Genomic DNA, 24,793 nt, shown 5'->3' on the forward strand with positions numbered 1-24,793 from the left:
AACATACAAGAGAGAATTTTTTTCTTGAAGATAAAAATATGTTGTTCTAGTTTTCTGCATGCTCATTCGCTCTAACGTCTATTGGAACTTTGAACAATTTGCTTCTTCACATACTGCTCATTTAGTCTGAAGTATGGAAGTACCAATATTACTCTCACCTATTATTGTGGTTAGTTTAATTATGAAGAGGGAAATGGAAAGTACGAGGAGTACACTATTTGCTTTGTAGTGTAAAATTTTCTGTCTGCTGGATTTTATTGCTGGCCTTGTGGTTGAAATGTACAACTTATTCCTATTTTTTTTTTAATGTTAAAGCTATGTTTGTGGAGGATTAATAAACCAGACTATAATTAAGCATATATAAACCAAAAAAACTCAACCCCAAATCTTTCATACCATGGCAATAAGCTTTGATTAGAAGAACTTATTTCGCTGTATTATTATTGGTCTGCATTATTCTCAAGTTTTTATGTCTCCTTTTGGAGATGATAATTTTATCACATTCTAGTGAGAAATTTAGTTTGTTAGAGAAAGTATGCTTCACTTGCATCAAAAAGGAAGTAAACTTGTAACAGCACAGGATATTACTGTGGAAACCCATTGATTTCAGTGAGTCTACTCACGTGATGAAGGATCACTGGCACATGCAGTGCTTTGCAGAACATGGTCTACATGCTGTAACAGAACCATTTCTGCTGTGGATAATTCTCATTTTACTTCATTGCATCTCCCTCCTTCCCCTCTCCCCTAAGCTAAATGAATTTGTGTCAGCTGTAGCATTTATCGACAGTTTCACAACTGTAGGATCATTTTTAACCATAAAATTCCAAATGGTGGAATGACTAGTTTTTCTGGGACTTTACCAGCTCGGAATCCAAACTTAAAAGACACAGGAAGTGGTAGAAGTATTGCTGTGAACCCACCTGAATAGGAAAGAAAATCTGTTATTAAAAAGGGCATCTGATGTTATAGAAAGAAGAATTAGAGTCCCATTTTCTCTCTCTGCTTGCTTTTAAAACATACATTGCTTTAACACTTCAAACAGTACTGCTTTATTATTTCTATCAGACATGGCTTTTAGTTCTAATAAAGGCTATTTTTCAAGTATTTACCAGATGCCTACTGAAAGAAAGAGGCATAGAAAGAGGCAACTTACCCTTTCATTTATATGAATTGAAACCTCTAGTGATCTGGTCCTGTTACTGAACTTTTATTAACTCGATATGTGGAATTCTGGTGCTAAAGCCTCTTTAGTTACTGCCCCCTTTTTTCCATGGGGCATGGGTCAAGAAACATCAAAAGAAGTTTAAATTATGTGTGGATTCCCAAGGTTTTCACAGAGGCATCTAGTTCTTATTAAGAAAACATGAATCAAATGTGTGCGTGGTCTGAAAATTTCTCTGGCACTGTCTGACTAGCAAAGACAGTGATTTCTATCAAAATCGAATAAGTTCTGGAAATGTTGGACATGGTTTACAGGCTGATTTTCACCATGCAAAGGAAATAATTTCTACTCCAAAGGTACAGTCATTGTTGCAGAAACAAAAGAGCTTGCTGTTTTCCTTTCTTGCTGTACCTAGACTTATGACTCTTGAGGAACCAGTAAATCCTGGTATGGGAATTATGTGAATGATTTTACTAACTTGAACCATAAAGCTTTTCTGGGTTACTCCCCAGGGAAATTTATTTCCCTTTAGGTTAGCAATACCTCATAAACCTTCTAAGAATCTCAATGTGAGTCCCAAGGTGAATATAATAATGATGTTTTGTTTTAGCTGAGGTTTGTAAAGGCTTCTTGTATATTAAGGAACTTCTGAATAAGTCTTCTGTGGTTTTATTTTTTTAGAAGGCAAAGATTTGTCTGGGTTAACAGCATATCACTGTTTTGTAGGCTGAATTTTTTTAATGACTTTAGAAGTAGGCTATAGGTTGCTTTTTGTTAAAAATATTTCTTTGAAATAGTGTTAAAAGAGATGACCCTTTGATGTAACATGTATTCCCTCTTTTTTGTAAGTTAGTTTAAGCTTCATGGTTGCTCAAAAGAATTTTAAAGTTTGTCACTGCAATGCAATGAAGATGACACACTGAGATGCTTTGTGGACATTTTGTTCTTTTTACCTAATCTGTTCAAGGTGGTGTACCGTGGTAAGGACAGATCAGGCCAATCTATCTACTTATCCTTGGATTTTTTTAGTGGATTTATTAGTGCGTATTAAAAAAAAAAAATTTCTAACATCTTTTTAGAAAAAACTTAACCTCAAAATACTATTTTAATTTTTCTATTTTGATTGATAAAATTTGGCCATCCTAATCAGTTTCATAGAAAGAAATGAGGTGAAACAAAGAAAGAATAAGGTTTTGTCTCCTATTTCACTTGCTTTGCAAGTCTTTGGGTGTGATTAACTTCCTGTGAGAAAAAGGCTGGAACTTACGACCTTGGCCATCAGAATCCATGCTTTTAAAATGCAAACACTATTTTGTAATTCCTTTCAAAAATATATGAGGATTAATCTTAAACAGTTTGGGTTTTGTTCATAGTGTCATTAGGAAATTGGTTATAATTTTAGTGACTAAGCATCTTCTAATTCATACCTTTATCATTTTTTTTGTTGACATTCACTTTTTTTCTGGGTGATACATTTTTAATGTAAGCAGCTTGTCTCTCTTCTTGGAATTCTCCTTGAATTATGTTTATAGATACCAATCCTTCCTTTTGCAAGGCTAATTAAGGCAACCTCATCTATTCTGCTCTCATTCTAATAATTCATCTCTGTACCTTCTCCACAAGGAGTTCATCTCTCTTGAACATGATTAAAAAAGCCTGTGGGATATTCTAGGTGAGATTTCACCAGTGCCTGGCTAAATAACCTTAATTCTGCTTTATTGGGAACATGTCACTTGGTATGTAGTAAGATGACATTTCTACTGCATCCATGAGGAAGTCATTAATGACTCATAGACTTTCTCTGATGAAGCAGTGCTCCTACTCATTCTTCTTAGCCATTATCAAATGATGAGCTTCCATTTTATAGATTTTCATGTTGCTAATCCCAGTGCACAATATCTTTAAGTTATTGTTGAATTTTGGTCCATTTTTTTCTGGTAGCCAAGATAATCTGGTTCATTCTGCATGTTTTTTCTGCTGCTTCTGTGAATTGACAGTGTCTAAATTTATGCAATTATTACACCTTAAATTTGTGACAGTGTCCTAAAATGCACCCATTCTGATCCTTAAGAAGTCTCCCTAGTAATCCCAGCACCTCTCAACATTGTTCATTGCTGCTTCTGGTTCAGTGCCCAAATCCTGTTCTATTGTAATGGCTTATTTACTAATTTCCCATTGTGATACTATAGTAAGGACATTACTGAAGCCCAGATACTATGAACCCCCACACTTTCTTCTGTAGATAATTGGCTTTTAGGTATATGTGAGGTAAATGATTTGTTACATTTTTGGTACATATATTGTCCAATGAAACAGTTTGCCATTATTTCAACTTTTTTTTTTATTTTATCCTTTAAAAAAAAACCCCAAACCCCAACAAAACACAAAACCCCTTTGTTCTAAACCTTTGCATGTTACTGAGGCAAGACTAAAGTCTGTAATTGTCCATATTGTGTCTCTTCTCCTTCTGGTCTTTAATGGCAGCACTATGGTTGCTGTTCCTTGGTAATATCTAACCAGCTTTGTTTAAAATGCCTGCTGCTGGGCCTGCAATTTCATTTGCTGTGTCTGTCAGAATTTTGGAATGGAGTCATACTCCCAGCTTCAGTATGTTAAATTAATGAGTTTAGTTTCTATCTCAGCTGTAATTTCTTTTTCTGTTTACATGTTTTTGTAGATGCCTTTTTTCTTTTTTTTTTTTTTTTTCACTTGATCGGTCTTCTGGAAATGGTGGTGGTAAAGCTGGACAAGAAGTGCCTGATTCTGTTTGACAAAGGTGACCAGAATATTGCAGCCTGTAACTGTGTCCAGCTGTTTAGTATCTGACAGATTTAATTATCTGGCATTATTGTAGTGACTTGCCTAAGCATTTCAAGAGAAACTTTATGTGGTAGAATTATCTGGAAGATTGCCCAGACGTTGATGAAAAATGTCAAATTATGAATGAAAAATAGAAGCCTCTATTACTGGAATGATTTTCTTTTTTGTGATTTTTTTTTTTTTTTCAAAATTCATTTGACCTGTTTTTTATACTGCCTATTAGACTTACAAATTGAAATCTGGGAAATAAAAAAAAAAATCCCATTTCCTTATTTCTGGTTTGTTTGTTCATAGAGCTCTTTCTGCATTTGGCATTTTAATCTGTTGAGGGTGCAGAGTTCCACATGACTGGTTTGGTCAATTGAGTACTTCATCTGATCTAATGATAGAAAGAGTGGGATCTCTTTGAATGTAAGAGTTACATAAATACCTTCAATAAAAATTGGATTTCTTTTTAAAAAGAGGTAGATGAAGATCTGTATCAAGGAATCTTTTTTTAAAAAAAGCATATTGATGTCTCTTAATTCAGAGTGTATTTTTTGTCTGAATGATGCAATATTCAAGATACTGAAAAGGCGTGAAAGAGATCAAAACTGCATATATACATTTCAGTATTCAAAATTCAGGCAGCTCAACTAAATCTTAGAAAGGGAAATAGAAGGAGAAACTGTAATACTGCTTTTGACTTTTATTTCAGATAGATGTCATGGACCTCTTTTCTCAAATTTAGGTAGTTATCCATAGCACATGGTTTTTATTATGTGAGAAGGAACAGCTATTCATATAGCTGCACGAGTCATCTAAAGCTATGCAATATGCAGTTTTATCGTGACAGTGTTCTAAATGCTACATGAAGCAGTGAGATGTAAATTCAAAGTATTCTATTATGCATATGATCAACACGTTGTGTAAATTTATGTGGAGAAATGGTAATTTTTCCCTGAAAAGCATATATACAGATCTTTAGGACTCATCACTATTTAAATGAAGAAATGAGAATGTTGGTGGTGATAGAAAGGTGTATCTGCAGGTTGACTCCTCACCAACCCTCTTACGTAAATTGTATCAGGTAAATCTACTTCTCAGCAAGGTAATACGGATGTAAAGTACAGCATTATTGGTTCAAATTTGATGACTGTGTTCAGAGTTGCGATTCTTAATAGCTTGATAATATCCAACATGGAGATTGGAACAAAATACTAGTTACGTTAACACTACATATAAATAATGTCAATATACTGTGTCAGACATAGTGTATTACACAAATATCAGCATTCATACACACAAAAAAATAAGCACAAGTCTTCCAGTTTAATCTATACTCTACCGCTTGCTATAAGCACTCATTACTGAAAGAAATGCAACTTGCTTATAGAGGCAGTGCCTGGAAACCATTTACTGAAAGTAGAATAGCAACAGTAATAACTGAATGTCATGAGTCTTTTCACTGAAGAGAAGAATCCCAAGGAAAGAGAGGTAATCTTGAACTACCTACATAATATCAGATAAAAATTGAAAATGAATGTAAACTTTGAGATGATGCAAGGTGTATGGTGGTGTGTGCTAGCCTTGGATAAATAACTTCATGATGGCAGCCCATTTAGGTTAAGAATTAGGAGACTGCTCCATTTTGGAAGTCCTTGTCCACACCTTCTATTCTTCTGACAGTCTTCAAGAGTCTGTAGGTGAATTATTTTTTCCATTTCATGTCCATTGAACTGGCTGCTTAATCATCATAGGCTCTTTTGAATAGGCTGGCTTCTACAGGAAATACCTCCTGGCGCTTGCTCTTTTTGTGGCTTATGTCATCAGCTGGGAAGATAGAGGGAAAAAAAAATGGAAATTTCAGGGCCACAGGCAACAAGTGGTCATTTAACGTCTCTGTCTTTTTTTATTGCTATGGTAAAATAGTTTCCAATTGTGTTTTATTCTTCAGTCATAACAGCTATTGTGAATGGTTTTATTTGGTGTCTCTTTGCAGTTATTAATGATGTGATGTAAAATGTCGATTTAAGTCCCAGTTTAATGAGCTGCTATCAAATTATCCTTTTGTCAGTTTTCTGCGACAGAGTAGGTATATTTGCAGTTAAATAACTAAGAAACCGTGGTTGGAAACTTATTTTAGCTCAATAATTTTACAGTTTACTAGCAAAGTGTCTACCTGTATCCATGTGTGCTTTGAGCTACCTTACATTACGTGCTTCTCACAATTCACAGCAGTTCAGTTTCTGCCAGGCTTCTCCAGACAGTTTCCCCATGATTGAGTACAGGTGCTCCTAATGCAGCTGCAGCACTGAATTCTCATCAACCATCTCTGGTGGAACAAAGTTAAGGTTGAGGGAGAATTAATCGTAAATGTTAATTTCATATTTTTCAAAAAGTTTGGGCTTTTTTTTTGTTTTGTTTTGTGTCTGTGCTGAACTCACACATGGGAGAATATGAGCTACTGCCTGGCACCTGTAACAATGATGCATTTGTGACTTAATTAAGAATAGCAGATAATAGTCTAATAACATTATCTAGTATAATGATATATTATTATATTATATTATATTATCTAATATAATGTATATTTAATATAATCTATAAGCAGATCTTTTGATACATTGGTATAAAATTACTTCTTAAAACAAGTCTCTAGTTATTGCTGTATTTAGAATTATACCGAAAATGATTTTAAATACTTAAAACTCCTAGTATTGTGTGTTAGCAATAGTAAGCCTTAAACCTGTGTGTCTTGTACGTCTGTTCCAGGGTCTAATTCTTGGCTCGTACCAGAAACAAAAGGAGCAATTGTGCAAGGTGGATATGGCCATACTAGTGTCTATGATGAATTGACAAAATCTGTTTATGTCCATGGTGGATACAAAGCATTACCTGGCAATAAATATGGGTTGGTGGATGATCTTTACAGATATGAAGTTAATACCCGGACATGGTAAGTGGGATTTAGAAGGTAGGAAACTAAGTTGTTGCTGAAAAAGAAAACAGAAGCGTAGAGTAAGGTTCTAGTAAAGTCACATAGGCACCTCCATATCCTTTGCATGTTGCAGAACAGTGCATTCTCTGCAACAAAATGGAAGAATTGTGAGGGATTGGACTTTTGCCAGCAGATTAATGGAGCTATGCATTGAAGGAATGGCAGGGAGGAAGCTTTGCATATGTTCTACAAATTAAGGAAATGTTCTCCTATCCAGACATAACCACCATGCAGAAATAGTACACGTGTACTGTTTCCACGTGGTATGAATATACTGCTGATACATGTTCAAGTACCTGTTATATAAATAAATCGATAAATCTAAGAACTGTGGAAGGTTATTTTTCACAAAACTATCAGAAATAAGAGAAATCTCCTGGTATTGTATAGGGATCCTTTGTTATCAATATTCTTGGTGTTTCTATTTTTGTCAGTTCCCCGTCCTCCAATTTTATTATAATTTATGAATGCTACTTATATGATATGATATATACTTACTATTTCTCAGAACATTTTATCTATTGCCATTTATTATTTGTGTTGAGCACCAATGGCTTAAACTTAAGTACGCAAGACTTGCTTTCAGATGTTGGAAACATGTGGGTTTGATTTCACTAAGGTTCTTGATTTTGAATGCTACTAATTCGTGGCATTTGGAAACATTATCACAATAATTTTTTTGTCTCTTTTAATGTATTTTTAAATTGCTGGCATTTTAATGCTCTTTTATTATACTCTATTCTTGGAACAAAGTGATATATCCTTTGAAGGTCTGTTCAACAATATAATAATAATAATTATTGAATTATTTTTATTCATTATTTATATAAAAACTAATAACCAATGCTTCTATCTACACTAATGTGGCATTCTCTGCAACTTGTAGAGAACATAACTCTTACTTGTTTCATCAGTATTACACTGGAAGTCAGTTGTACTATGGGATTGAAAACTGGCTGAGAGGATGGGGTAATGACACTTATGTAGTAATAATATCTTTTACTATATCTCGGACATCTTATAATCAGTATTCAAAGCACTTAGTGAGGTAACTGAGCCTGAACTGACTAGGTGGGGCATGAGGAAGAGGTGGAATCATGGTGGCTTTCTCATGGTTGTGTACATGGCTTTTTTTGCACTCGCATTGGCTTGTCCTCACTCTCTCTGTCTTCATCTTGCACTCGCTAACTCTCCGTTTCTCTGTCTGATCTGGCCAAGGTTCATGTGCTTCACTAAATCTTGGCATACAAAACTGGTTACTTGTTTTATTCAGTGGCACGTGGGGTTTTTTTTTCTTAGCAATTGGGCGTAAGTTTTATATTTCTTGGAATGTGAGGGGGCGATATCTTAATTCCTAGTGTGAACATTATTTCTAATACATGATGGAGAATTACAGCATGTGTAATACCTGCATTACTTTGCATTACTTGCACACTGCTGCAGGGTTCTGCTCAGGTGCTGGGCTCAGATAATGGCCTGAAACAGCGGAAGCACTTGCTGGCTCCTGGGTATTTTTATTACTGTTATAATGTCACGCTGCTGTACGCAACACTTGGCATCAGTATAGTTAACGTGGACTAACGTTTGCAGATATACATATATGTGCATAAATAATGAAATTCAGTGTAAAGTTTACTGAGATTCACATAATTTGCATAAGGTTGATATGTAGTGGAGAATTCTGAAGTCTGCTGTCTCATCAGTCATGCTAATGAATAGTGAAAATCATGGCCAAATTAACAAACTCGGTCTGTATTACACTTCTGCTTCTGCTGAATCTTGGGGAAAAGTTACTGTTACCAGGAGGGATGAAACTCAGCACACAGTATGCAAAAATTAAGGAAAACAACCCCTGTACAATGTGGGGACCAGAGCTGGGGCAATGCAGTTGGGTGACAAGTACAAAAATGAACAGCCCACAGAAAAACTGTGGGGATTGCTGTTCTATCCGCTGTTGAGAGGAGAGAATCCTTAGTTTTCCCCTGAACAGTGTACGACTTAAGGCCTTTAGTGGTCAAGACAACTGTTTGTAGACAGCTGCGAGGCAGGATACTCAAGACGGGGCCTAGTGTATTGCAGTTAATGTAAACTAGAAGGTAGGAGCTATAGAAAACTGGTAAAGCAAAAGACAGAAAACTCTACAGTCCGAAAGGATAAGGACAACATGTTCTTAGTTTGTTAGCGTTCTTTCAACTTATAGCAGCAGTATTCCTCCATTACTCGTTGAAGATAGCTGTTAAAAATAATGTCTTGTTCTATTTCCTTGTCATTCCTAATTTTGTGTGTTGCTAACTGATGAGTTGAAATCTAACATCGCATTTTTCTGGATAGGTACCGTAAGTATTCTGTGTCAAGCTAATTCCTGGTTATGAAAACACACCTACGTGGTACTCTATTTTTGAAGTATTTTAATCAGAAGTACACAGCAAAAATGCAAGTCACTTAACAGAACATAAAAAAAGGGTTAAAAACAGAAGCACATTAATGTTATGCTGGTGGCTTGAAGGAATTACCACATTTTCAAGCAACAACAACAAAAAAAAAAATCTCATTTATTTTCATTTAGTCTTTGGAAGGTCCGTCCGAGGGGGTGCCTAGGGTGAGTCAACGAGCCCCATGCATCAAGACGTCCTTAGTTAAGAAAAAGAGGAGGGTGATTGTTGTAGGTGACTCCCTCCTAAGGGGTACAGAGGGCCCAATATGTCGACCAGACCCAACTCACAGGGAAGTCTGCTGCCTCCCTGGGGCCTGGGTGAGAGACATCACCAGAAAACTCCCTGGTCTGGTTCAGCCCACTGATTACTACCCGCTGTTGGTCATGCAGGTTGGCAACGATGAGGTTGCGCTAAGAAGCCCGAAGGCAGTCAAAAAGGACTTGAGAGCACTGGGGCGACTGGTCAATGGAGCGGGAGCACAGGTAGTGTTTTCGTCAATCCCTTCAGTGACGGGGAAGAACGCTGAAAGGAACAGGAAAGCACACCTGATCAACACATGGCTCGGGCTGGTGCCGTCGTCAGAATTTTGGGTTCTTTGACCACGGGGCGGTTTACACGGCACCAGGACTCCTCGCAAATGATGGAGTGCAACTGACGCCAAGGGGCAAAAGGATTCTTGCTCATGAGCTGGCAGGCCTCATTGAGAGGGCTTTAAACTAGATTTGGAGGGGGGAGGGGATAAAACTGGGCTCACTAGAGTTGAACCTAGGGGTAGGTTCAACGTGCCAGAGTTGAAATCTATAGCCCGGCTCAGGTGCATCTACACCCATGCACGCAGCATGGGCACCAAACAGGAGGAGCTGGAAGCCATTGTGCAGCGCGACAGCTATGACGTAGTTACCATCACAGAAACATGGTGGGATGCTTCTCATGACTGGAGTGCTGCAATGGATGGCTATAAGCTCTTCCGAAGGGATAGGCAGGGAAGGAGAGGCGGTGGGGTGGCTCTGTATGTTAGGGAGTGTTTTGATTGCATAGAAATCGAAGATTGTGAAGACCAAGTGGAGTGCTTGTGGGTAAGGATGAGGGGGAAGGCCAATGAGGCAGACATCCTGCTGGGAGTCTGTTACAGACCACCCAACCAGGATGAAGAGACGGATGAGACATTCTATAAGCGACTGGCGGAGGTCTCGCATTCGCTGGCCCTTGTTCTTTTGGGGGACTTCAACCTACCGGACATCTGCTGGAAGTATAACACGGCAGAGAGGAAACAGTCTAGGAGGTTCCTGGAGTGTGTGGAGGATACCTTCCTGACACAGCTGGTGAGTGAGCCCACCAGGGGAGGTGCCTTACTGGACCTGCTGTTTACAAACAGAGAAGGACTGGTGAGAGATGTGGTGGTTGGAGGCCATCTTGGGCTTAGCGACCATGACATGATAGAATTCTCAGTTGTGAGTGAAGTAAGGAGAGGGGTCAGCAAAACTGCTATCATGGACTTCCGGAGGGCAGACTTTGGCCTGTTCAGGTCACTGGTTGAGAGAGTCCCTTGGGAGACAGTCCTGAAGGACAAAGGGGTCCAGGAAGGCGGGACAGTCTTCAAGAAGGAAATCTTAAAGGCACAGGAGCAGGCGGTCCCCATGTGCCGTAAGAAGAGCTGGCGGGGAAGGCGACCGGCCTGGCTGAACAAGGAGATTTTGCTGGGACTCAGGGAAAAGAGGAGAGTTTATCACCTCTGGAAGAAGGGGAAGGCAACTCATGAAGAGTACAAGGATCTCGTTAGGTCAAGCAGGGATAAAATTAGAAAGGCAAAAGCCCAGCTAGAGCTCAGTCTGGCCACAGTCGTAAAGGATAATAAAAAATGTTTTTACAAATATATTAACAACAAAAAGAGAGGCAAGGAGAATCTCCATCCCCTACTGGATATGGCGGGGAACATTGTCTCCAAGGACGAGGACAAGGCTGAGGTACTTAATGCCTTCTTCGCCTCAGTCTTTAATAGCCAGTCCAGGTATCCACAGGGTATTCAGCCCCCTGAGCTGGAAGATGGGGATGGAGAGCACAATGTACTCCTCATAATCCAGGAGGAAGCAGTCAAGGACATGCTAAGCCACCTGGACACCCACAAGTCTATGGGGCCTGATGGGATCCACCCGAGAGTACTGAGAGAGCTGGTGGAGGAGCTTGCCAAGCCACTCTCCATCGTTTATCAGCAGTCCTGGTTAACAGGGGAGGTCCCAGAAGACTGGAGGCTTGCCAATGTGACGCCCGTCTACAAGAAAGGCCGGAAGGAGGATCCTGGGAACTACAGGCCTGTCAGCCTGACCTCTGTTCCAGGGAAGATTATGGAGCGGTTGGTCTTGAGAGTGCTCACAGGGCATCTGCAGGACAGCCAAAGGATCAGGCCCAGCCAGCATGGGTTCATGAAAGGCAGGTCCTGCTTGACCAACCTGATCTCCTTCTATGACCAGGTGACCCGCCTAGTGGATGAGGGAAAGGCAGTGGACGTTGTCTACCTGGACTTTAGTAAAGCCTTTGACAGCGTCTCCCACAGCATTCTCCTGGAGAAACTGGCGGCTCGTGGCTTAGACGGGTTTACTCTTCGCTGGGTGAGGAACTGGCTGGATGGCCGAGCCCAGAGAGTTGTGGTGAACGGCGTTAAATCCGGCTGGCGGCCGGTCACGAGTGGTGTTCCCCAGGGCTCGGTTCTGGGACCAGTCTTGTTCAATATCTTTATTGATGATCTGGATGAGGGAATTGAGTGCTCCCTCAGTAAGTTTGCAGACGACACCAAGTTGGGTGGGAGTGTTGATCTGCTGGAGGGTAGGTGGGCTCTGCAGAGGGATCTGGACAGGCTGGATCGATGGGCAGAGGCCAACTGTATGAGGTTTAATAAGGCCAAGTGCAGGGTCCTGCACTTTGGCCACAACAACCCCATGCAATGCTACAGGCTTGGGGAGGAGTGGCTGGAGAGCAGCCCGGCGGAAAGGGACCTGGGGGTGCTGGTTGACAGCCGGCTGAATATGAGCCGGCAGTGTGCCCAGGTGGCCAAGAAGGCCAACAGCATCCTGGCCTGTATCAGGAATAGTGTGGCCAGCAGGAGTAGGGAAGTGATTGTGCCCCTGTACTCGGCACTGGTGAGGCCGCACCTTGAATACTGTGTTCAGTTTTGGGCCCCTCACTACAAGAAGGATGTTGAGGTGCTGGAGCGTGTCCAGAGAAGGGCAACGAAGCTGGTGAGGGGTCTGGAGCACAAGTCTTATGAGGAGCGGCTGAGGGAACTGGGGTTGTTCCGTCTGGAGAAGAGGAGGCTGAGGGGAGACCTTATCGCTCTCTACAACTACCTGAAAGGGGGTTGTGGCGATGAGGGTGTTGGTCTCTTCTGCCAAGTAACTAGTGATAGGACAAGAGGAAATGGCCTCAAGTTGTGCCAGAGGAGGTTTAGATTGGATATTAGGAAAAATTTCTTCACTGAGAGGGTGGTCAGGCATTGGAACAGGCTGCCCAGGGAGGTGGTGGAGTCGCCATCCCTGGAAGTGTTCAAAAAACGTGTGGATGTGGCGCTTCAGGACATGGTTTAGGGGACATGGTGGTTCTGGATTAATGGTTGGACTTGATGATCTTAAAGGTCCTTTCCAACCTAGTGATTCTGTGATTCTGTATTTCCTTTGATGATAATTTCTAGGGGAAGGGGGGACTATTTAAGTGACACCATGGGAACTTAGGTTTAATGCCTTCCTCTCAGCTTGCTTAAAGATATGTCGTATCACTTAAGAAATATCTCAAGTTTATTGATTGATTTACATCATTATGTCAAAACAATGAGACATATTTTAAACCCACTCCCCCAAACACTATGATGATATAAAAATATTGAACAAATGTTATCAATGTGATTCCAGAGACAGCATTATTCAATCAGAAGGAAAGATTGTCAAGCCAATATGTTCATTACAGGAAACGAATGACAAAACAGTTTAATTGTAGGTGTGAGCAGCATGCAGTAACACAAGTGAAAGTGAGAGTCTAAACTTGAAAACTGTTAGATTACCGAGATAAAAGGTTATTAAGGGAATGCAAATAATATTCTGTACTGCTGATCTAATCAGCTCTTCACAAACATATCTACAGCTGGTCTATCTAACTAATTCAAGGTGGCAAAACTCACAAATAGTTACACTCTCCATTGGTAAGATTTATTTGCGGTGACTGAATCAAGCTTGTATTCTGTTCTTTCTACTAGCCCCACACCTGCCACTCTAAAACTAATATTGGTAGCCCTTGGCTCCTGTTGAGCCCATGTTATTCCTCTGGAGCAGAGCAGACTGCACAGGCTAAAATGAATGAAGAGAGATCAAAGACTCAATGTGCATGGACTTTTTTTTTTGGTACTGAAATTCTGTATGTTTGAGTCTGCCGGCCTGAATATATTTATTCACAGTGCCAGTGTTTTTTGTCGTAACTAGAATGACTTAGAATGCCTTCTACCATTTCTTTTCCAGGTCTGAGTGTTCAATTCATTAAAAAAAAATCCAATACTTAGGCTGGTCTAAAGATTATTTAGCCTTCTAAAGAATTCTTTTTTGCATTTCTTCAGCAAAACCCAACATGGCTAAGAATATATAAGAATAGGAATTAATACTATGAATGCATTTTCATTCAGTTTTGAGTAAAATTTGCCATATCATTACTCAATTCTGAAGATTGTAAACATGACAGAATTTACTTCCAGTATGTTATTTGATAAACTGAATTTCGAATAAAAATAAAGCATGACATTTTAAATTAATGCTAAATATATTTGTTTTAACATGAGAAAATTCATAATCATACAAACAATCAGAATATGTTTCATCATATTTACTGAGTAATAGCTTTAGTTTAGTGTTTTCCTTGTATTTTATGTTGTTTTCATCTATAAGTATCCTTGATGTGTATATGTAGTTTTTCAAGTGTTACTATGTATTAATTTAGTCTTCTATTTTGCAGGACTATTTTGAAAGAGAGTGGTTTTGCAAGGTACCTTCATTCAGCTGTTTTAATCAATGGAGCTATGCTCATTTTTGGTGGCAACACTCATAATGATACTTCCCTGAGTAATGGTGCAAAGTGCTTTTCTGCTGACTTTCTGGCATATGATATAGGTATGTATTGTATTGTATTTTTCTTATTTGAGGCTTAAATAGCATAGCGTTGCTTTCTCAAGTCCATCTAGCATGATTCTTTAAAGTCTAGATCCCAAACGGATCAGTTTTTGAAAATGTGCCTACCATTGTCTTATAATATAGCAGATATGTTGCTAAATGAATTACAAAAATTAATGCCTTTTGGTGTTAGGGAAGTGTGTTGAACAGAGACCCTAGTGGTTATTACCTCCAAGTGTTGATTGATGATTTCCCCCCCCCCCCCATACTGAATATCTACATAGTACTAATACAATATGATGCTGGAATTTAAAAACAAAAAACAAAACACAGAAAACTCCTCCAAACCTGAAAGCAAAACATTTCCCTCCAGGTAACACTAGAGGGTTCCTAAAAAGTTTTGGATTTAGTGGCAGTTTGGAAAATGTATTGCTCAGTGCTTATATCAAGGCACCACAATGATGGGTCTGAATTGAAAATCAGGGAGTGGAGAAGCCAAGGTAAGCAGCAGTCTGAAAGGCAAGGCAGGGGTAGTCAGGTGATGATGCTCATGAAACGGGGAAAGATGGAGCTGCCACAAGCTGAAGAACAGTCTGGAAAAATAGGAAGTCCATACCACAAGAGGCGGAGTGTAGAGAAACAGCCTCTTGGGAGACTGTGGTAAGTAGCTGTTTGTAGCTGAATAGGCACAGGTTGGGGCTGTTAGCTGAGATGCATGGATTTTGCTGGATATCTTCCTCTGACATGTTGCTCTCCCCACCTCCTGCCTCTTCCTTGCATTTCAGATTAGAGTATTAATTAAAAGATTCCTGCCTTCAAGACTGAAATGCTTTACTTGATCGGGATATCTGCCTCAGTAAATGTCTGTTTCACATGGAGCAATACCCTACCCACAGTCTAGCGTGAGCAATCTTGCTGAGTGGGAGGAAAATTCTGGGTGACACTCCCCCGCATATACTAATAGAATAACTACATTAAACGAATCACAGCAATAATAGACTATGGAATGCTTTTGCATTGTTATATTAAGGATAAACTGTATTTCCTTGGAAAACAGCACAATGAAAATGGCTAAGCTCTTTGTGCTTAGTTTCATGGGACATAAGAAGTCTTAGGAGGATGGTACCAAAAATAAGTTTACTTCTGAAGAACCAAAGCCTGCTAGTATGCAGTATAAATACCAAAATACAGAATTCTTTCCCAGTTATCAGAGTTCAAAAGTAGAAGTGAATAGTAACAAAAGAACCCCATAAGTACTTGCTGACAACTGGTTGGGAGGAGGCTGGACTGGCATTCAGGGAGAATGAGGTGATTGGAAATGACAGTCAACACAAGATAATATTTAATGGAACAAGGTGCAAGTCATAGACTTAGGAGAAAATTCTTATAATTTCTTATAATTTCCTACAAACTGAAGGAAATGACAGAGGCTTGTGTGTCTGAGTCGGGAGTGGCATGTGGCTGTGGAAGTGGCCTATGCAGTCCTAACTGACAGAACGAAAGAGGCATCCATGCCATTCTCAAGGCCCTGCGTATTTTTGTAGAAGTTTGTCAATGCATGTTTGAGGAAGACAAACACAAATAGGGCTCTGCATGGCAAGTGGTATTAAGGCTGACTGAAGCATGAGGAGTCTTTAGGAGATAATAAAAGGATGTGATATATTTAATTTTGCAAGAGAGTGTCTGAGAGCAGAAAAGATTGTTGTGTATAAATGTATGATAAAAATACACTTTAGAAGAAAACTGTTTAAACTACAGTCTCAAGCTGAGTCTTAGATGGGTGTAAGCTTTCAGTCTGTTGAATGTTTCAACCCATTAGAGCTGTGCAGTTATGGAAAAGCCTCCCTATAGGATTGTGGAGGCTGTAAATCTAAGGGAATTTAATGACTTCGTAATCTGTTACCTGTCTTGTTTATTGCCACTACTGTTCTTACCTTAAATAGGTTTTCCCTTCCCTAATGTTCATGTCCATATTTTATGTATAGGCTGCAAATAGAAACACACAGGTCATATTTGGGCCAAAAAGCATAGCCACTTGTCCTGGGAGCTAAAAACTGAGAAATGTGTCAGAGCAGTCTGAGAAATGGACTCGTGCGTGATCCTGTTGAGAATAGCCTGTGGGTAGTGCCTGGATCTATTTTTGGCAACTGTTTATCAGTTGACTACAGTGGTAGAAGAGGGTGAGACATGATCCTTTTCATAGGACTAATTGATGGCTCTTCATGGCTTTCTGTATAGATATCAATGCAATGTGTTTGCTTTCATACGAAAATAATCAGTAAATTAAATACGTGAAGCATATATGTGTTATTTCCTGCCAGTTTCGCAGAGTGTGCAAATAATGCCTTTTCAGAACAGTTGCATTTTTTTTCTGTGTCCCTGTGTTACATATTCTGTAGTTCCTTGTAGGCATCTGATGGTGTGAGCTATTGATTTTTGTTCTCACTTCAGTTTACATCTGGTTTTAATTTTTAATGAAACAGAGCTCCCTCCTCATTTGAGAGGATAATATTACTTATTGGTTGACATTTACTTGTAGAATGTGCACTTGAGAATCAATAGTATGAGTCCCAGGATTTGAATAAGTATAACTTTGTGCCTTTCATGCACCAGGAGTTTTTTTATCCTACTCCATGAATATGTTGTATGCTTTTTTTTTTAGTTGGAACAATATTTTGTTTTTTCTGGTTGATCACAGTGTTTAATATGATATTTGTATTTTCTTGCAAGTCACATTTTCCATGTGTTATCAAACTGATGAAGTATGAAAGAAACGGATGTAGTAATTACTCTTAAAAAAATTAAATCTATGAAGAAATATTTGATTCAGACTTAATCTTCTCTATTATTCATTTCACTAAATTAAAAACACGATCTCACAGCACATATTAGATAAAGACATACTTTTTCAGAAAAGAGTAAATACTTATTTTACTAAGAATTAAATAATTATGAAATGTGTATGTTTCTGAATTTTATTTACTTTGTATCATGAGTTTTTGAACAGTGCTTGGAAGAAAAAAATATATGATGCTATCAGTATCACGTTTCCTAGATACCTTGCAAGTGATGGAGTGTTCTGCTCTGTCTTGTAAAAAAATGGGTGCTGTCTGGAAACCAGCTGAATCCTGGAGATAGACCCTATGCTATTTATGTTCAAGTTGGGCTATAGAGTACTTCTGATTATATCTCTTATTATATGTGGACATAGTCTTATGGATAGATTGCTTCAGACTTTTATTACCCATGAAAACGCTTACTTTTTTTCATATGAATGTGAAATAACGAATTGGGGGCATTAATCTCAGTTAAATTCAGCTGTCTAAAAGGTTGGTTTTTAATACAATCTGGTAATCCAAACTCCTCCTGTAGTCAATGGAGGGAGCTGAGTTTCTCCAGAGATCAGTTGATTTTATCAAAAGTAGGACAGAGTTGCTCTTTTTTCCTTTTCTAGATTCAGTCATTGCTCTCTAGGTACTGAACTTCGTCTACATGTATCAGTTTTAAACAGTTAAATGTAAGTGTCACAAGTCAAGCGCTCAATTCAGTCATTTTAAATGCTAACTGCATCTGAATATATTTGTTAAAGATAAAGACTCAGAGATCTGGAGATGTTATAAAAACTATTATGATGCCCTAATTTTCATAATTTAATATTGTTTGGTGTGTTTACTTAAATAGCAGTGGACATACTTATATGATGAGAAGTCTGCTGCATAAAATGAGCTTTAGAAACCTGGCCTTTGGTATGCTTTTGTCCTCTGATATTTTACCAAGACCAGACTTGCTGCCAAGTTGCTCTGGCAGCTCTTTAAAGAGCCACAAATGGTTAACCTCACAGAGGTGAGGTATTTTCTGGCCGTGCTGTTATTACTTACATTATGCTGAAAAAGGAACCTTGGCAATGGGTACAGGGCTGCCATTGGCCTCAGTCTTGGATGCTGTGGTTGACCTGCAGGTTTCTAACTGATGTTGGTTATGGCTTTTCTGTATCTACTCTTCACTGGAATGCCATAGTTACCTGTTCAGTACGTAAAAAGAAGCTGAAGGGCCTTGGCTGGTAAGATCCTGCCTATTACAGATGTAATGTCATTGTTCAATTTAGGATGTTTATTCCGTTCTTCCATTATAGCATTTTGAAAGATACTTGTAGCAGTGTTCTCATTTAGAAAAGGAATTTGAATAGGTGTATATAGCAAAAATATATATATGCGCTGCTTGTGAAAATCTGTGCTCCATGACAGCTCTTTGGAAATCAGGAAGTTACATATGCAAAGGACAGTTTGTATGTAGACATCATACATCATAATGACAGTTAATGCAAACTGGGATGTGTGTATCTGAAAATCTGGCTGCATACTTGTAATTAATAGGGATTTATCTTTCAAAATAAGATATTATCTTATTCTTCAATCTTTGCTGTGTAAGTGGGAAACTATATTAGGACCTGTACCCTGAGTTCCCCAGTTCTGTAGCATTGCTTTGTAATATATAAAAATCGCATACCTTTGGGAGAGTGAGCCGTGGTAGGAACGAAGTAGATAATCACCACTGACTAAATTCTACAAAGTGCTTAGATCCTGCAGAGGTTAGTTTAAGTAAATGTGTAATAGAACTAGAAAGAAGGTTGATGTGTCATTATTGACGTTTTGCTTATGTTTTCTTCTTCATACAAAGTTTGACACTAGCTCAGTCTGCTTTTTTTTTCTTCAGGAACAAAATCACACGAGTCAGTTACTGTTGGCCTCAAGTCTACCACTGTGTTTTCTGCCTACATAGTGGTAGAGTGTTTCAACCAGGCTAGTGTGCTGGGGAGTTTTTTCTGAATACATGATTAACTTAATTATATACATTGTCTAAGGGACAGAACACACTTCAGAGACAAACCATGGTGATCTGTCTACCATAAAAAAAATTCTAGTCCAACTCTTGCTCCAAGAAAAGTATTATTTTGCAGAAGTTAGTCTAATCAGCACACATTTTGTCGTGGTTTAGCCCCAGCCGGCAACTAAGCACCACGCAGCCGCTCGCTCACTCCCCCTCCCACAGTAGGGTGGGGGAGAGAATTAGGAAAAAAAAAACCTTGTGGGTTGAGATAAACACAGTTTAATAGGACAGAAAGAAAGAAGGAAACAACAATGATAATACCGACAAAGGAATGTACAAGAACAAGTGATGCCCAATACAGCAATTGCTCACCACCCGGCGATCGACAGCCCGTCCCCGAGCAGCGATTTCCGCCCCCCGGCCAACTCCAGTTTATGTACTGGGCATGACGTCGGATGGTAGGGAATATCTCTTTGGCCAGTCTGGGTCAGCTGTCCCGGCTGTGTCCCCTCCCAGCTCCCCGTGCACCCCCAGCCTGCTCGCTGGCAGGCCAGCACGGGAAGCTGGACTGTCCTTGACTGCTCAGCAGCAACCCAAAACATCAGCACATTATCAACAGTTTCTCATCCCAAATCCAAAACAGTCTCACACTGGCTTCTGTGAAGAAAACCAGCTCTATCCTGGCTGAAACCAGGACACATTTCAATAACTGGGCTGAATTCTGTGAAGGGATAAGAGTTATGAAATAAATAACATTCTATGCAAAGTAGTTCTTAATTTTTTTAAACATTTATTAACAAAATGAAACCACTTCATGAAGATATCTCATTCTTTGGCCATGACTAAGAATTATTTGGTGCAAGTTAGGAAAATTTGAGGATATGCTTTATACAAATATTTACATGAATTTGTATAAATTAACTATCAAGTGGGCTCCAGTGTAACTGAGATGAGCTGAAAACTATCATGGATTCTTCTTGCTGCTGTTGGCATTCTGGTATTGTAACAATCATGGAAAGCCCTCCCAGAGAAAACAGAATTCTCTGATACTGGCCTGAAAAATACTAGAAGTTACATTGTGAATATTCAGTCACACTCTATCTCCTGGGCTCTACCAACAATCAGCTCTCTGGAACAAGATTATGTCCGGTAACCAGATTTGGAGCAAGAATCCTACCTTGCTCTGTTCTCTCCTTTAGGCTTGGGAAGAAAAGAGGGGTGCAGCCTTACAGCTTTGTTTCTTCACATTTGTCCTCAATCTTTGTATCTGGTATGAAGGTTTAAAAAACACATCACGTGTCTTTCTTCCTTAGGCTTCCCTGTAATTAATGTTACAGTGCTGATAAATGTATTGTATAAATCTGATTTATAATTTGTATGACATTAGAATTACTGGAAAGCTTCCCTCTTTCTAAATATGTAGATGGGTACTTGGAAGGCTGTGTCCATCTGGGTTTTAATTTTCTGAAGGAGAGCTTAATTTTCACCCTGGGGAACCTGCTGAAGTACTACTTAAAATTAAAAAAACCCAACCACCACACTGTATATTTATATACATGTTATGTATTAAATACTTATTTATATGTATGTATATACAGGTACGTGCACACGTGCATGTTGAAGAACTTGTTTTCAGTCCAACTGCAGATAACCGCCCCCCGTGCTTAAAATTCTTGTGTTTCTATTCCAGTCAGAGCTTAGAAAAGTAATTTAGATTATATTTTATGAGTATTCAGATGCAAAATTTGCAGACAAAACCAGATTAATTGGACACATAGAGTCAGAATTTTTGTGAACCAACATTTCTTCTTTTACCAGTGTAAAACTAACTGAGTAGTTACTGGAAATACGTAAAGAGAGCATACAAGCATAATCTGACATTGGATTCTATGTAATACGTAAGGCTGTTCTGCGGGTGTTACAGAGGGTGTCATTGAGCAGAATCAATACATTGGCATTTCCAATCTATTTAAATACTTTAAAACTGAGAAATTATTTGATAATGTAATCATAAAGTAGGTAGTTTCATATACCTTTCCAAGTGTAGGAAGAGGTTGTGACTAAACCAGCCTGTCAGTGCAGAAATACCAATATGATCCTGGAAGTAAAGTATGGAACACTGGTCACCCCTTTTCTTAGAGACAGTCCTAACAACTTTTGCTCCCTACTTCTAACAATACTAACTTATTTATTTTTCTGTTCAGTAGAACAACATTAACTTGGAGTAGTGAAGAGTTGCCTAGCTTGAACAGTTAGGGCACTTTCCTCAGAGACGAAAGCTGTAGGTTTAAATGCCATTGGGTAGGAAATGAACCTGTGCCTCCTATATCTTGGAGCATTACTCTAACTACTACTAGACTATATAAAATAAGTAATTTTCCTTTTGTCATACTTTGGAAGTATGAAACCTTTAAAGGGAACAGTGAGAGTGTCACTTCGAGAGTTCCACCTGCGAGTTCTGAGTGGGCATGGTGCTTCTGTTCAGTCTTAAGTGCGGTATTGGGCATTGCAGGATAAGGGAGGAAAATGAAGATGAGGTGTAAGTAAGCTTTTCTTTTCAATGCTTAGAGTTTTTCATCTGAGTTTCTATAGTGCCTTATGCAAAGGGAGTATTTCAGTTCCCTGATGTTCTGTTATATTCTTTACAAAATTTTGTAGATTTGGAAGTGAGTTGTTAAGATTTTCAGGGTCATTCTCATAGTTGTCTTAACTGTTGAAAATAATTGAGATGTCTGTAATACATTTAATAAATCAGATGAAGACAGGGGAGAGTAATTGCCTTTAAAACAGCCTGTAGATGTGCAGTTCTCTTAGATTTTCATAAATCAAAATTTGAACTGGAGAGAGTTGGATGCTCAACTTCTATAATTTTTGAAACTGCTTTATTAACTTAATTCAGACATGAATTTAATGGAGCTGTGTTAACTTCTATCTGCTTCAGTTCTGCCCTAACGTTTAAGTAATACATTGTTCAAAATCAAACATGAATGGTAAGTGCAAACTTCATGCTGCCCTACACTCCTAAACAGGTTTTTAATGGTGTGTGGAACTGCATGTCTAAAGAGCAAAAGTCACTCATAAAAAGCCTTGCAGGACTAACAGAGCTAGGATGCTGTATTTCCCCTATTTTTCCCTCAGTCACATTTTGGTAAATCTGATCTTAGATTTGCTTTAAAATATTTAACTACATGAGAGTATTTTGCTGATGTGACAATGTTGATTAGAAATGTCGTTGTTACTTTTCTATAAAATCATCCTGGGAAACATTCTAGTAATGTATGAATACATTATACTGGTAGGTGTATATATAGTAGTATAATATATACTATATACTGTATATCTGTTCCTCTTGCCCTGCTGTATATGCTATTATAATACCTTTGATGTAACTGGTTGTATTTTTAGTGATCTCAGCAATGGAGCCTTAATGGTCCCCAGTGAATTCTCAGGGACCCCTTTTCTGTGTCTCTATGTCCCTTGTAGACAGCCTAGATTCCCGCCTGAGTTCAAGCTCTGTAAAATCATCATTCCTGTTGCACCATTGAGAACGGTTTCTATAAAATACCTTGGTCATCCTGTCTGATACCAGTAATGCGATATTGGCAGTAGGATGTAGATGAGGAGGATACAGGTGACTGGACAAAGTATAGGGTGTTGGGGCCTGTCCTGTTGGAGTGCGGACCCTGGGGGACGCTACCCCGTGCAACGTTCCACTGGTTTTTTCTCTGCCAGCATCGGCTGAATCACCTCAAACCTGGTGCATTTTTGTGGCGTGTTTCATCACATAAGTAATTTGTGTGGCTGCCGAATTCACGCTGAGCCACTTCTGTACCGTCTGGTAACCATTTGATCTAGACTGAGTTTAATGTTTTTCTTATAATGATATATTGTTTTTGAAGTAGAAGCCTTACTAAAGGAAGAAAAGCCCCTGTATTACTCCTTGTACTTTTCAGTGACTAAAAATTCTGCTAATCAGTTTGGAATGAGTAGTATCACCCCTTCATCTGCTTAGTAACTCTTTCTATTAGAAGCAGTATATGCTTCCATGTGCTATATATATATTGTACCTGTATACATAGAGAGACAATGGTAAATACAACCAATACCATATCTTCCACTTACTAGCTGTATAATACTTGTGCATGACATCTTTACAAAGTATTTTATTCTTTACTCCATAGAGCTTACCACCGTTATTAGACTTAATACAACAAATACAATGCACAGAAGGCTGTAATATCAATAATGTCGAAAATTATACTGTACTTGCTGTTTGTCACTTTCTTCTTGGAACTGTATAGTAAGTCTGGAGATTTGTGTACTCTGAAATGTTCAAAAGAAGTCTGAAGATGAGGGGCACAGATGAATTCTATTTGATTCTTCACAAAATCTCAACAAAAATCAGTTGGGTAACTATCTGTAGTTTGTATTAACCAATCTGTACAGAGAAACTCGGATCAGGAATTTAAAGCTGAGCCAAAAGTATTATTCTTGCACAATGTTCCGTTCAGTGTTCAGTAGTCATTGAGAAGGCTAGGAGGAGATAAGAGGGAAGGCTATTTGTAACATGCTTCCCTCCCCCTTTTTTTCTTGTACTTTATTGAAAAGACCTGCCGGTTTGACAAATACCATCAGCGAGAAAGAAATTATTATATCTTCAACCCTCAAGGGTTCTTATCTCAAAACTGGACTTGATTATGCGTTCATGGTTTTCTTTCAGCATTAAATCCCACTTCTCCTTAAATAAATTTCTAAATACAGGAAATACTTTGTATTTGTATATATGTTTGTAAAAACAATAAAAAAAAAAAAGCAGCAACTTTCCAAGATCAGATGATAGTTTAGTTTGGGTTTTTAAAAATTGTTTCTTTTACCATCAGAGGCATATGAGCTCAAACATGCTGTTTCTGGTAATGTGCAATGACTCATAGCAGCAAGAACTTGATTTTAAAGTATAACAGCAAGATTTTGCTGGTCAGTTGTAGTGTTAAGATGTTTGCTTTTTATAGCTTTTAAAATGGAAATACTTTCTTGAAATAGAAATTGAATTAATGAGTATTGATCACTTATTGCTGATCAATAATACTGCTTAGTCTGAATTTCATACACCAAGGAGCAATCAAATGCCAGTGTTGTGCTGAGATAGGGGGAATACACAACTTTTATGGTAGTACTACTCCTACCTTCATCTGAAACTCGTGATCGTAAGTTATTAATTGGTGCCCTAGTTAGGTGATGTCTTCTCTTGAAACTGTTTCAGGAATAAAATCTCTCTGGCATGTATGTACTTTCACCATGCCATTTAGGCAGAGGAAATAAAAAAAAAAGAACAATTGTGAAAGATTAAGTGTATTAATAATACCATGATTTTATGATAATATAATGTTAACAATGATAGTGACAGAAGGTAGAAGTGGAGAAAGAG

The 24,793-nt window shown here is 38.6% G+C and overlaps 1 protein-coding gene across 2 annotated transcripts in view; it reads left to right on the plus strand.

The window, feature by feature from the left end:
• The window catches only part of ATRNL1 (attractin like 1), a gene marked incomplete at its 3' end in the record, with an annotated part of 538,576 nt that overhangs the window by 78,296 nt on the left and 435,487 nt on the right, over positions 1–24,793 (plus strand). For both annotated transcript variants that reach the window (XM_082002290.1, XM_082002291.1), the window contains exons 9-10: positions 6,740–6,923; positions 14,387–14,541. In XM_082002290.1, coding sequence (XP_081858416.1) covers positions 6,740–6,923; positions 14,387–14,541 — 339 coding nt within the window. The remainder of the gene's footprint in view (positions 1–6,739; positions 6,924–14,386; positions 14,542–24,793) is intronic.

Source organism: Phaethon aethereus (genome assembly GCF_964289735.1).
Source record: "Phaethon aethereus genome assembly, chromosome: 7".
NCBI lineage: Eukaryota > Metazoa > Chordata > Aves > Phaethontiformes > Phaethontidae > Phaethon > Phaethon aethereus.